At 43.4% G+C, this 15,226-nt stretch overlaps 1 protein-coding gene and 1 long non-coding RNA gene across 2 annotated transcripts in view; both read right to left on the reverse strand.

Moving 5' to 3' along the window:
• The window catches only part of LOC124288739, a 101,603-nt gene that overhangs the window by 69,707 nt on the left and 16,670 nt on the right, over positions 1–15,226 (reverse strand). Inside the window, 1 exon segment of the mRNA XM_046725268.1 lies at positions 7,239–7,379. Within this exon segment, the coding sequence (XP_046581224.1) occupies positions 7,239–7,379 (141 nt within the window).
• On the reverse strand, positions 9,700–12,008 carry LOC124288737. The gene is made up of 2 exons (XR_006901508.1): positions 10,825–12,008; positions 9,700–10,651 (listed from the first exon to the last, which is right to left on the reverse strand). It is a non-coding gene; the product is annotated as an uncharacterized LOC124288737 (long non-coding RNA).

A 15,226-nucleotide genomic window follows, 5' to 3' on the forward strand; every position in this document is an offset into this window, starting at 1 on the left:
CGATGTAGAACTGTTGCCCCTCACTGAGACGGGGGATGGTAGCCCTGATACTGAGGATGATGATGAGTGGACGTGTAGGGCAGGATATCTGGAGCTGCTTCACCAGAAGGATCTGACATCAGCCCCAGCTCGTAGTCATAGATACCACTCTCAGAGTCACTGCCAGTCCAGTTTACGAAGAGCTGGGAAACAATCAAACACTTTACTGAAAGCAGTGTACAGTTTATAAATAGACGACACATGATCAAAAACTGAACTGAGATACGGATAAAAACGTTGTTACTTGACACAGATAATCAAATACTGATATGATAAGCTGGAGAAAACATTCGTAAGTTTCACAAATAATGAGTAATAAAATATACACAAGGGGTGTACATGTTGGTACTTCATTGCTATCTTCATTAGATAAGGTACTCACGAGGTGTTCCCTGTAGACATAGAGTAAGTTGGTGAAGCTGACAGGCAATGCTGGTAAAGATTCACACTCAGGATTGATCCCAAGTTGCATCCCACTTCCATTGTTGTACCGATGTATTGGAAACAGGGACAGTCTCTTATCACCTACTGGCGTGGCCTTGGAACTGGAGACAGTTACATGATATATCTGTGTGATGCCTAACTGTATACTTTATACTGGAGTATAGGAAACGATATTAATGTTGCTTGTGAGCTACTGATTGCTTATAATGAGGACACTGTTTAACGATAAATAGGTTTCGAGTTATCCTCGTTACCAAATGACTATTTAATTACAGATAGAATTTGATGTTGATGAGACAAACTTGAACTGGTTGTGCGCATGAGACCAAAGTCGGCTAATCATGACGTCGACGTTCACATCGTGAATATAACATAAATTGCGTTCATATCGGGGGAAAGTAGGATTGTCTTATAAGAACATGTGCGTAGCCTTGAGTTCAGATGTAACATCAAAACGCAAATCATTCAGGATAAATTGTCGTTCAAGAATTAAAAAGACGACAATGTTCCTTCCTCTAAATAAGACAATGTCAATTGCCGATGACATCAGCCCCGAACATAAATCCAGAAAAATGTCAGAAAATATTCAATCAGACACAATGCTAATTTTTAATATGGCCCAACAGTCACCTGTTGCATATCCAGTTGTTATCCTTCTGGTATCAGCATGATGTGTCCTGGTAATTATTCAGGCACAATTACAATTAAGTTTTTAAACCTCCGACCGGATTTCATCTTTCGTGGTATCATGTGAAAATGAGAACCATAATTAAGTACTTCCAATAATACTGGAAGTATGACCGTCACACAGGACAGTCACGTATCACAGAATTAGAAAAAAAATACAAAAGAAACGCATACACTTTTCACTAAACTGTTGTACCTGCAACTGCCATCTGGATTGACCACCCGGGTACGTCTCCTGTGGGCGTCGATGAACCACACAGTATTATCTGATGACTTGACCAGCCCCTCCATCACCCTGGAGTCTCTCACTGCCACCTCACTGACACTGGGTGGTGTTGTGTCTACAGTCACTCCGTCAGAACACACTGGGTCAGATGCTTCCAGTGCTCGGTTGAAGGCCACCACTGTCACGTGATACTTGCCGACAGAGGGCGCTGTCCAGGAGGCGGATGTGGAATAGGTTTCCGTGACCTGCATGTGATGAGTGAATGATCCGAAATATTTAGACAGATATGTGTGATTTTTACAAGAGAAAAACAACAACATCATTTCATCATATCTCCGGTACAGAAACACACACACACGCACGCATGCACGCACCACCCATGCACGCACACATCGTACTTCCATATTATCTACATTCACCAAATTTTCCAATTCATCGATCACATGATTGTCTGGTTTGTTTTCAGGTAGTCGTCGCATGGCAGGGGTACTGCGAAAATACTTCCAGTTTTAGGCAACTGTTGTGAATGGAGTATGATACTTGTAGGGCAGGAGATGCTTAGCCGTGAACATGGTGTCATCACTGATTTTCAGTGATCCATTCACGTGACTCACACAGCCAGTTTCCCCTTTACAGCAAACAGAATTTGTTTCAAGGATAGTCAAAACTGTGTATTCTTTAACGCTGACGTTCTATATTTACCTCAAATGAAGATTTATTAACTCCAAATTCATTTGCTGAGAGACAGTGAGGTCCAAATTTATATTGGTAAAATTTGACTCCGCTCTCTTTGTCAAAAAATCCGTCCCAGTGGCTGTAGAGTTGGAGATGCTGCTGGTAGTCCACTTCCGGGTTCCCTAAATTGACCATCTTGAACAACGCCAGGATGAGGGGGCTTGTATCAATTGTCACCTGGACAAGATCGTGGAACAGCATGTTAGGAAACAGATCATGTGTATATTGATCAAAAGGAAATCATATATACTTGTATTCAACGCATAGAAGAGATTTCCATCAATCATACGAAAGTTTCACTTACTTTAAACTCCATCTTTGTTGTAAGCTTGGCGTGGTTTGTCACATTGACCTCTAGGTAGTAGTCAGAGTCATGTGATCCCCTGCTTTTGTTGCTGAATATTCCTCCATGTTGGAGACTGCTGTCTACTACGATGGGCTTTACTTGGAAGTGACGATGGTAGCAGCCTTTGGCTGGCGTACAGTAACAGTTAGCTCCCCTTGGGGCATCAGCGTTGGCGCTCTTGCAGTCAGCAATACTCTGTGTTATTTACATACCAGATATTTTTAACAATACAATTAGCTTTTGAGGCATATTGTCATTAATATTATTGATGATGTCTGACCAACCTCCATTGTCAAATATGTGATAAAGTGTGTTTAACAAGAGAAGTAATGGAGTAAAGCGCATGTTTCATTACCGCAAGAAGTACAACTATGGCATACATAAAACTCAAAACTACTTACACGTCTTTCCCCTTGAGCCGTGACGTCCTGAACTCCATGCACGATATCTAAACCCTGGTATTTATCTACAATACGCCATGACACCGTCTCCAAGCCACTGTGCTCATCGTATGCAATCCACTCCATTCTGAAATTGCATAACAAGGTTTGACAATTCATCACATCAGACCGTTGTCTCGGACATTTAACCGTGATCAAGGAAGTCCACTGTTTTGAGTAGTACTCTGGTAAAATACAGGTCATGTCCCCGATATAAGTCTCAAATGTTTGTTAAAGGGTATCTAAAAACGAACAAAAAATAATACTATTTATGTATAATTATCTATCAATGAACACCATAAGCAAACAAAAGACTTGCGTCATTTCGGAAGTACTTTGGTAAAGATGGACGAAGGGAAAAATACATCTCATGACATGTTTATTTACTTAGTCAAAATATTTATTTATCCAAATTCTTAAAGTGAATCTAGAAATGAACTAACAATAATGCTGCTGAATTACAATAATAAAGTAATAAACGCCATATAAAAACAAGGACTTGCGTCATTTCGGAGAGCTCCTCTGCTCCATGTACACTGATGTTGAGTCGGTCTCCTCTGGTTAGCCAAAGGTTCTCTATGACTGGGGGTGATGTGTCGATGTGGACTGTCACATGTTCTTCAAGGAATTCCCGTCTGATGTCATAGGCTCGTATCCAGAAGCGTACAGTGTCCCCGTCCACTAGTGAGGGTGTTATGGTCTGTGACTGATTCAGACCTTGACTGGTGAACAGGTTATCAGCTGGTGGACTGGTGATGGACGATCCTCCTTGGTGGTCGACTTTGTATGACGACAAGAATCGTGTTACACCTGTTGAACATACATGACCATACTTATTTATCAGAAGAGGGAGATGCTTGGGATTTCAGGGTTAAAAGTTAACAAACAAAACGATTATGAATGGTTCTATATTGCCATTATTAGTTGCTTCGTTGAATAAGTGTGTATACACCAATGATGAATTGTTGTTATCTTGTGATAAATGTGTCATTATATATTAGATTCCAGAACATGTGTATGTTCTATATACACAAGCTGCTAAATTGTGCCAACCTTGAACATTGTTGATGGCAGCCACACTTCTGTCACCCTCCTTATCGTCATAGTCCGAATTGATGTCACCAAGAGAAGCCACGCCGTGGAGCCACTTGTTGTTGTGGTGGACTGTGTTGATGTATCTGTTGGCCCAGTCTACTGTCACTGATGATGACGTAGTTTGCCACTCTGATGATGCTGCTGATGATGCTGTTGTCACACGGAGAGATGTATTTGCTTGTGTTGTTACAGTCGAAGTACCATCATATATCACTATTCTTCTAGCACTTCTGTGATTACCTCCCTTGTCATAGGCAGATAGGACAACAGAGTACACGCCCGCCTCAGTCAGTGTGTAGCTGTTGGTGGTCTGAAATATGTACATTTATAAAGTTTTAACAATACATAATTCTGTAAACTGTACACGTGACTACACACCGTGACAGTTCGATTGTCAATGGAATTAATGTCCTTGTTAGTTCAAGTGTCATGTTCGTGTCAGTTCAGATGTTTTGTAGCTGGATCATTTAGTAGTACTTATTTTTTCTTCTTATTTGTGAAGGCAACACACACACGTGCGCACGCACATGTATACACACACAAACACACGCGCATGCATTCACATAGCGCTTACTATATTCACGAGACTGCAAATGATCAACCATAATTTGTATTGATGTAAATATTGGAACCACAATTCCTCACCGTTGAGCTTGTCAACGCTGTAGTCTTAACACGATGCTTAACTCTGAGTACATCCCCAACAGCGTGGAGTTCATACACGTCCCTCACAAAGTGGTCGACTCCTGCATCAGTATCTGACCAGCCACTCCAGCGGAGGTTCACTGTGGGCTGAAACAAGTCACAGATTCATTCTTCCTGTATACAGTTAACATCGGGTGTGAATGTGAAATATAACTGTAGTCATAAACTCACAGTCTTGATAACATCGGGAACAGTCAGCATGCTGCCAACACAGGCAGTAGTACCAGTACAGTGATAGGGATCCACCAGGTCTATGGACACAGTAAAGGTGTGGGTCTGTGTGGCACCGTTGTAGTAGTAGGTCGCTAGTGTCTTACTCTCCTTGTCCCGGACCTCCACATACCCTCCATTACTTGCTGAATAAGTGAATTCGATACTGAAAATAATAATGTCAAAATATTTACAGAATTCTACTAATGGTGAAACTTATATCAATTGAGAAACAGTTGCACTGTAGTTCATCAACGTTCTGTCGACTAACTTAAACTGTACACAGCAGTGGTCACTTAACTTGTCAACATACCGAGTGTACATATGATCATATTGATAGTGGATTTATATATACAATTATTCGTTTGGACTATTCATATTTTTGGTTTTATTTCGTTTATATCTGACATTCAGATTCCCAGCTGAAAGATGAAAACATTCAAAATAACGCACGGTGCCTGTATCGTAGCTAGCCCCTCATCACTACTCACACATCTCTGTGTTGGAAGGGTAGAGGTAGCACAGACGTCCCTGATGAGTTTCCTTCACAGGTGTACAGGTCTGTGTCCGGGCTGCTTCGGCTGGCTCCTCCACAGTTATAGACCTTAGTGGAGACAACACCTGCACCTACAACAACGCAGTCAGGTGAGTGAACAATGATGAAACAAGAAGCACGAGTTCATCAGTTAGGTGATTCAGGTTATGTTCTCGCCAACACATGGTATTATCGCTGTTTGATGCTGATACATAAATGCATGCCCGTGATATAGTCGGAATTGAACAGTCGACTTGAATGTGGAAAGGGTATTTGATTATGAATTCCCCACCGTATATACCGCTGTAAAGCCAGATAAACTTTACAATATAATACCTGACACGTTAGGTATCCATTCCAACATTCCAATGTATGCAGCAAAATGTCACATTATGCATACTGTGCCCTCTGATATTCGACATACCTCTCATGAGTTTGAATGTAGCAGAACCACTGACAATTCCAACACGGAAGTTTTCAATGAAGGCATGTCTGGATGGAGGTACCATTTTGTATTTTGCCGTAAACTTGTAGTACATTCTGGATGGAGAGTTGATGTTTGACCAGCTGGTGGACTGAGATGAACCACTGTTGATGTCGGGAGGAGCCTCTGTCGTGTCACCGTTGCTGGCGGTCAGTCTCAGGAGGTTGGAATTTATTGTGGGCTTCATTGTTACTGTAACATACTTGTAATGTATAAACAAAAGACGAATGTACAAAATATACGAAAAAATACTATAAACGACAGTACAAAAGATTTACAATTTCGTTGACATTTCCAGGTCAAAGGTTTCTATTCATACGGTGTCCATTTCGCTGAAGGGAACTACTTAAATATGGAAAATCAACGCCAGTGAAAGGCCAATGCCGATCATCCATAGAAACAGATTCAAAGAATCCTGAAGCAACATATAGCGCTGAAAAGTATATAATGAATGAATCACCGAAAATCAATGATGGCACAAGGTCTTCGAGAAAAGGTAAGCATGCATGAAAAAGAAGCTTTACGTGTTTGTTGTTTGCTACTTGTATTCCCAGGTAGCGTCAACTCACTTGTCTGACAATGTTTCCCTGTGAAGCCGCTGGAGCAGGCACAGTTACTGGCGTACTCGTTCCTGCAGGTTCCGGGATAACACCGGGTGCTGTCACTCCGCCACGAACACGCCTCTGTAGACACAAATGTGGGATCTGGCTTCACAGCATGGTCGGTTAAGTATCTAAATCTGTATTGTTCGTTGACGGCAAGGCATATTCTTACTTCGACAGGGGCGGTGGGGTAGCCTAGTGGTTAAAGCGTTGGCTCGTCACACCGAAGACCCGGGTTCGAATCCCCACATGGGTACAATGTGTAAAGCCCATTTCTGGTGTCCCCTGCCGTGATGTTGCTGGAATATTGCTAAAAGCGGCGTAAAACCAAACTCAGGCAGTCAGTCAGTCTTACTTCGACATGATCTGTTGTAATAAGAAACAATATACGTAAAACCGATGTCCACTTCCTGGCTTTTGACTAGAAACGATTTTGTTTTATTTGACATACCCATAGATAGAGTCGAAGGATACCATACAAATAGATGGATCAATAAAACCCATTTCAGTAATAAAAGACCAGGGAATAGAAGAAGTAATATGTTTAGATTGAAAATTCTTAGGGTTTGCTTGTATGTTGTTTTATTCATAACTCGATTAACTGTGATAATATCAGTAGGAACCTAACAACATGCATTAATGTAACTGGGGGATATATTGTTGACTCGTTTTTCACCAATTGCAACTCACGTATGCATGATCTTCTATCAGAAGACGCCACATATGCCATGTATCCTGTCTGGTTCAGCACGACCCCCTCACAGCGACTACACACCTGGTTGCTGCTGCTGTTGCATGTCTCCAGGTCACAGTTACTGATGGCGCTGCACACTGGCAAGAGTAACACATCTTCATATCTTGAACAGCGTAAATTTCAGACTCGCAACATATACTACCGACCAAAAATAAGGGAACTGATGAAATGACAGTGAATGTGAAATTGCTCTGAATGTCCACTAATTCAAATGTGGGCGTAAAGTTCAATATCTCGTGTGTCCGCCATGTTGGGCAACACATTCACGACACCTTGATGGCATACTGTTGATTAATTTCCAGATGGTTGCCCGTGGTATTGCCCGCCATTCCACCTGAAGAGCTGCACCAAACTGGGCCAGGTTGACGGTTGCGGGGTCCCTGGCATACACCCTTCCACCGAGAATGTCCCATAGATGTTCAATTGGGGACAGGTCTGGGCACTTAGAGGGCCAGTCCAATGTCTGTATGCCCTCTCGTCGGAGATAAGCTGTGACAATTTGGGCCCGATGTGGTCTGGCATTATCATCTTGGAATTCAAAATTCCTGCCGGTGATTCTAGCCAGCTGAGCCACGACAGGACGCAAACTTTCGTCAACGTATCGCTGACCAGTCAAGGATCCATTAACGATGACCAGATCTGATCGCCTGTCATGTGTAACCTCGCCCCACACCATGACACTACCACCCATATATCGATCATGGTCAATAAGTACCGCTCTGGCATACCGCTCACCGCTACGGCGCCAAAAACCTTGACTCATCTGAGAACATGGTGTAACGCCAATGGAGCAAAGCCCGTTCCTGGTGCTGCCTAGCCCATGCCAATCTTTGGCTCCTATGGTGAGCTGTAAGGATAACACCCTTGAAAGGCCGCCTTGCTTTCAGACGTGCTTGGTAGAGCCGGTTTTTAACGGTTGAGTGTGAAATTCGTCACCCAGTGAGTGTACGGAATTCCCTATTGATGGCAGGTGCTGACTTGAATCTACCGCGTAGGGCCATTAATGTAATGAGACGAACCTGTCGTGGTGTCGTTGATTTTGGTCTGCCACGCCCAGGTCTCATTGCAACCCCACCTGTTTCATAGTACTTGTCCCACAGGCGTATAATTACACTTTTTGATTTACCCAACATTCGGGCAACTTGACACAGTGATGTCCCCCCCTATATCATCCCCACAATTCTCCATTTTGTTTGTTCATTGACATACTGCCTCGGAGGCATTTTTCAGCATGTGTTCAACTCTCTTGCATTAGTGATTGTGAGTTATCCAATACGTTTACAGAGGTTTACTTCTGTGTGTACGTGCATCACGTGTTGGTAATGCATCATGTGGAATTTCAATGTCATTGGATGTTGCGTTCGGGTGCAATGCTACGGTAACGCACCCGTTCAGCTCTACGTTTGCTGCATTCAATTTCTTAGTTCCCTTATTTTTGTCGATAGTATAGATATAGCAGTAACATATAGTGATCGCAAGATCCTTTATGGACGGAAAACTGATTTTGTGAGTTGGTATCAAAGCTGCATTTTACAGTATTCCTGCTATGCCTAAGTTAAACTTATTGACAGTGGTGCACATTGTCCAGGTAAGAAATGGCATTATCACGAGCAACGTGAACTCTAAGCTTGTAGGAAAGATGTCACAGAAACTTCTGTGATCACAAGAGCCTCTATGAGTGAGTGAGCTGGACTCAACGACGCAGTTAAATACATGCCGGCTTAATGTGGGAGGAAGGCTCCAAGTGAAGTAGTTCTCTGACGTTCATCACGTTAGTAAAACCACGAGTTTGGTGCTGATAGATCAAGAATCAAAATCGTGACGAAACGGGATTTGAACCCTTTATGTTTAAGGTTTTAACGTGCTCAAGGGAAGTAACTCTAGTAGTAAGGTGACCGCACATTTCCGAGGTGACGTAACGTGACGCAACCTCGAAAATATGCAGCCACACTGACGTTATACACCTATGACGTCACGACGATAGGTCTCGTGACGTCATGACCTACAAACAAAGGTTTCTGACGTCACTGGTTGTGACGCAACCTCAAAAATATGCTACTACACTGACGTCAGACGTCACGGAGACGGTCATGAGCTGACCATCCCTGTGACATCACACACAAATGGCGGCCATAAGAATCCGAGTGCGTCCGTCAAACTAAAAATAATCTCAATTGCTCTCGCACGCATTTTTACCTCATAAATGCACCATTAGCGTGCCATTAAATATCTGGTTTGAAGAAGGCTAGGGAATGTCATACTGTCTATGTAAAGCACTCTACAATATAAGATCGCACGAGCACCGTATTCTTCATTGTTTAAACCACCCCCAAAAATATACCCACGAGGTAGACATCGTCAACACTTTTTTATAAAACACAACAGAGGCAAGTAAACAACATTTCACAAATTTTATTCGTAAATATGCTTAGATTATATTTTTACTCACAATTCAGCTCTCAGTTCACAAAGCATTTCTCATGTCAGTATCAAACCTGACGGGGCAAGTAATTTTCAGGAATGAGCACGATGGGCTAAACCTGTGATGTTCAAAGTCAATGTCATCCTCGGCACACCATTTCCACAATCGTAATCCACACCAGGCACACGCGACTTTGTCCGAAACACTGGTATAATAAAACCCTCTCCGGGCTAGCTGTCTACCCTTCTGAACCAGCTGTTCGGACCAGTCCTTAAAAGTACCCATCCTGTCGTAGCTACATAACATCGTTTCGTGGCAGTAGTTCTGACTTAAATCGACCAGCAGCTTTCTGTGCACTACCGATGGTTGTTTCCCACAGGTGTAGTGCCCACGTTGAAGATGATATTTACCATCCAACGATACACTGTCTTCGTATACATAGTCCGATAAAGTCACTGGCTGCTTCCTCGCGTCAGTATCATCCTCATAGCAATCGGACAATTGACCCCTTTCTCCATCCTTCTGGTGTTTAAGGGTATCGTAGTACTGAGACATCTTTGCCGTAGTGAGTGGACACTCGAAAATTTTGGCAACCTCACTCTCCGGCTGTCGAGCTCTAACTGACTTCGAGATTAACATATCTGGGAGGTCAGTCAGTCAGGGTAGTGACGTTGCTGATAGAAGACACGAAGGTCGTCAGCTAGTCTATCGTGGACGGATTAAGTGATGAGAAAACTGACATACTAAATCGTGTGGTTCAATATAACACTAGCCGTTGGCCATATAGTCTATCGTGGACAGGTTAAGTGATGAGAAACTGTCATACTAGATCGTACGATCCACTATGACACCATCCTTTGGCCGTATAGTCTATTGTGGTCGGGTTAAGCCATGAGAAAAAAATGCAATACTACATCGTGCCATCCACTATGACACTAACCGTTGACCATGTAGTCTATCGTGGACAGGTTAAGTGATGAGAAAATTGACATACTACATCGAGCAAATCATTATGTCACCAGCCGATGGTCATATACCCTATCGAGGCTTGGTTATGTGGTTAGAAATAGTGATAACACACAGAGCGAGTCACTAGCCACACAGTCTCAAACGCTCTGTGGAAAGAAATTGCGATATCTCACCACAAGACAATCACTAATGTCATACTTTGGGCATGGTTATACATTCTCCCGTCATTTAAGTAGTAAAATCTGTGAGAATTGTACGAGGCTAAAGTTACACTTTTAGGAGGATTTGTCATACTTCTGGAACGAATTGTTCTATGTTTGGGGCACTGTGTCATACCTTTGGTAGGGGTTATACTTTCTCCCGTCCTTTACTGTAGAAACATCTGCAGAAAATGTACAACATGAATGTCGAACGTTTCGAAATCTGTTTAAATTAGATAAGGATTGAATGGTATTGATTAAGAAAGTACGTATTGAAATACAAAAATCTAGAGGTGTGAGAGACAGCTGTAACATCGGTATGCAATTCATGACCTCACAACAGCCATGACTCCTCCGAGAGGACCTCTCTCCCCTTTATGACGTCACAAACAAGGACACATTAGTAAATTTGTATTAACTCTCATCATACTTCAACAACGCCATGCTCGCACACGGGGTGATGACGTTATGTCCTTTGAATGGCTGAGCCCTGCTATATGGTGGGGAGGGGACAGGGGCTGTGTTACAACCGATAGGACGGAAGACTGGGAGGCAGAATTATTCTCAAGGGGCAAGAGTGGAGTCATTGCTGCCAACGCGGAAGAGAACTGGGATTTAGAGCTGATGTCGGTGGAAGCATCAGCACCATTGCCACCATCATCATCTCAAGCATCATCAGCGTGTCCTGCATGGCAATGTCACCAAAGGTGTCTCCCCGTGTATGCAAACGGGACTATAGATTATAATGGTAGATTTCAGTGTGTATATTGTGGTACCATCCTGAAGGACACATACATGCGATGTTTGACGCACGATAGTAAGCGTCATATCAGGCAAAGGATGACAATTCACCAGTGTCAGTGCACACTACACCTGTGAGTCCACCTCACACCACCCAACGGTCCTTTTCAGGACCACTCATCTCTCCCAAAAGAATGCTTTGTACATTGCAAACAACGATGGCATATAACTTGTCTTCTCCAGCAGCGGTAGCACGACAAACGTCGCATTATCCACGACCCCGTAACCTCTAGATTGACCTATACCGTACCTTACGGTTTCAAAACCAGTACCACGTGATCCGTTCGGCCGTGTCCGACCGGTAGTTTGCTAGACAGTCGCTCTCCATTTTAAAAGCCACGAGCGACTCCCCAGTTCGCTTCCAGCTGTATAAGAACCTTTCCTCACCTCGCGCCATTCACCATTACTTACGGCGTAGTACAGTCATGTCTCAACAGTCAAACGACCATATGTGTAAGAACGACGACGTGTTCCAAATCAGCTACCCTCTGACGAATGCCCTGTCACACGTCATGGTAACTCTGCGTCTCAGCATACAATCCTCCAGTCTGTCACTTCAGGGAACCAAAAGAGACCGCACCACCACAACCACCAACAACAACAACAACGACGACACAGACCACCCAAGCACGACCAACAACGACAGCAGCACCACCGACCACCACCATGAAAAACCACTCGCGGCGACAACAGACCAGACAACCATGAACCACCACCCACCGAAGAAACCGACTAAGTCAACCACATGTCAAAAGAGAAAAATCAACGACGACGTAACGACGAAGAACAAGAAGAAGCAGAAGAAGATTAACCATACAGCATTACTGTCGTCTGTGCGTGACACCGAGGACGAGCTTTTCGACGGCGAACAACACCTGAGGGAAGGAGAAACCAACGTTAAGCTAGACATCGAGTTGCAGAAGCTCTGATAGGCAGTACAGCAGGCTCTGATACAAGCGCCTGAACAAGCGCACGCCCCCTCTCGGCGTGTCGATATGATGATTATAACAACGATGAAGATAATAATATTTAAAAACAAAATAAACGAACGGATCGTGTGTTCCGTTGAAAATGTATATTCTGCTATTTCTGTCGTTATTCTCGCACCCCAGCAGGGTATGTCGAGGTCTGGATTGGAAAAGGGGGCATGGTTGTCACAGCTTTTTAGAACTACCCCGTCATACTTATAGATCAGTTAGTCGTACATTGTGAACGACGATTGATACTTTCAGGAATATCGTTCTCGTAATTTTGGAACAGTTTGTCATACCTTTGGCGTGATTATACCTTCTCCCCATACTTTTTAGTAGTAAAATCTATGGAACGGGTCCACGACTAATGACGCGGTTTTGGAAGGGTCTGTCATACTTTTGGAACAGTGCGTGTAATTATTAGAATGTCGTGTCATACTTTTGAAACGATGCATCATACATGTGGAACAGTTAGTCATACATTGGGAAGGACGTGTGACACTTTTAGAATAGCGTGTCCTAATTTTGGATCAGTGTGTCATACCTTTGGGTGTGGTTATACGTTCTCCCTACATTTTTCAGTAGTAAAATCTACGGACACTAGAAAACCAAAACAGTAATACGTGATTTAACAAAGACGCTGCATCAGTTTCACGGTAACACTTTGATAAGATTATTTATACGCACAATGTTAGCGGTTAATTTACACCATTCCTCCATGGAGATAGATATACCTAAAATTGTCTCTTTGCCAGCTATAAATTGCCTGATATCTACGATGGGTAATTTTCTTTTTAAACAAAAGGAAACACGTTTTGTTGTCGAAAGGCGTAGCTGATTGTGCATACACTCGTTATCCATTAGATTCACGCCTGTTCCCATGACAAATGTCCTGAGGGGTGTTGTTCCGTATGAGTGGAGTGGTAAAGCTATGACGGTCAACGTGCAGCACGCGGTAGTTACCAATAGCCCGAGCACTGTCAAACTTGTATGCTTTGATACACACGTGTCTCTTTCTCCCTTTCTTGCCGTGGTTTCCATTTTCAAATAAAGACAATCCTCTTCAGGGGTATTCGACATTTTCAACGCATACATGCGCACGCAACACAAATACGGCATAAGCGTATTCCCTCCTCTACTCGTACACTCTTACCCCCTTTATATACAGTCGTGTTGAGAGAGAGAGAGAGAGAAGTCCATAGCGTTGTCACCACCTCCCAAGTAAACATGGCCAAGTATCGTGCTGACGGGCAGGAACGCTTAGTCGACAGAATTCATTTCCAATTCCCCAAGATATTCAGACTCTTACTAGGAGGTCCTAGAGGTGCGGGTAAAACCACTTTCGTGAAGCACATGCTACAAAACGATATAGATGGCCCGTTGCCTTTACTACAAAAATTATAGTAACGTTATAGTGTGGGTCTACAGTGAAACGCAACTCGTATACGACACTATAAAAGCCATCTGTGTCAGGGGAGGTATCGACATTCATTTCGTGCAAAAGATTAGTGACGATGTAGAAGGCTACGTTGATGCTTCCAAGTATAACTGGCTAGTCATCGACGACGCGGCAGGCGATTTGACAAAAGAGGACGAGCAAGAGTTACTGAGATGGTTCGTTAAGAGATTGCATCACAGACAGACCAGTATACTATACTTACAACAGAATAGTTTTGCGTGAACACCATTCCATAGAACGATCAGTTTAAATTGTACGCATATTGTTGTGTACAAGAATCCCCGAGATAGAAGCCAGATAGAAGCCAGATAGACAAATACTTCCGGGTCAGTCGGGCTTTATAAGAGACGCTTATGCCGAAGCTACATCACAACCGCACACTTACATACTGCTAGATTAAACGCAGAACACGCCCGACGAGTTTAGAGTGCGTGGGAACCAGTTAAACAGAGAACACGGAGAAATAGACGTGTACTGACCTAGGCAAAAGTGAATAGAATGGATTGCCATAATGCTCAGACTTGTGTTTCGGGGAATGAAATGCTGAGCAGACGACGGTCGTGGGGGGAAGCTGTGACTCGGACCATGATCGACGAAGACCAGGATAGCAATAGTAGCAGCAGCAGCTATGATGACGACTATTCTTCGACGTCATACGATGACTACAGCGATGACTCTAGTACTCTAGTCTTCTTCTTTGTTTGGGGACAGCGACACGTTGCTACATTACCGGGATGATGAAGCTTTGTATAACGACGACAGCGATAGCAACCACGATACCGAGGATGACGTATACAGTGTAGAACGTGTCACATTCGCCTGGGGCGACGAGGGTGGTGGGCGACACCGTAACAACAGCAGCGGTCAGATAATACCTCCTATACCAATACCCAAGATTGTTCTGAAAAGGAAATAAATCACAATACATATGAAGATTGTGAGTTTTAGTCGTCATTTTATTGTACACCCTCGGAGTAGAGCGACACCCCTCCTTTCACACGAGTAAATTACACCCCAGACACACCGTCCCATCATCGTCGACATCGGAGAACCCACGTCGCATCATCGCCTACCCCGTAACCTCTAACTTGACCTACATGGT

The sequence above is a fragment of the Haliotis rubra genome, unplaced genomic scaffold (assembly GCF_003918875.1).
Source record: "Haliotis rubra isolate DU_JTF1 unplaced genomic scaffold, ASM391887v1 Scf423, whole genome shotgun sequence".
Taxonomy (NCBI): domain Eukaryota; kingdom Metazoa; phylum Mollusca; class Gastropoda; order Lepetellida; family Haliotidae; genus Haliotis; species Haliotis rubra.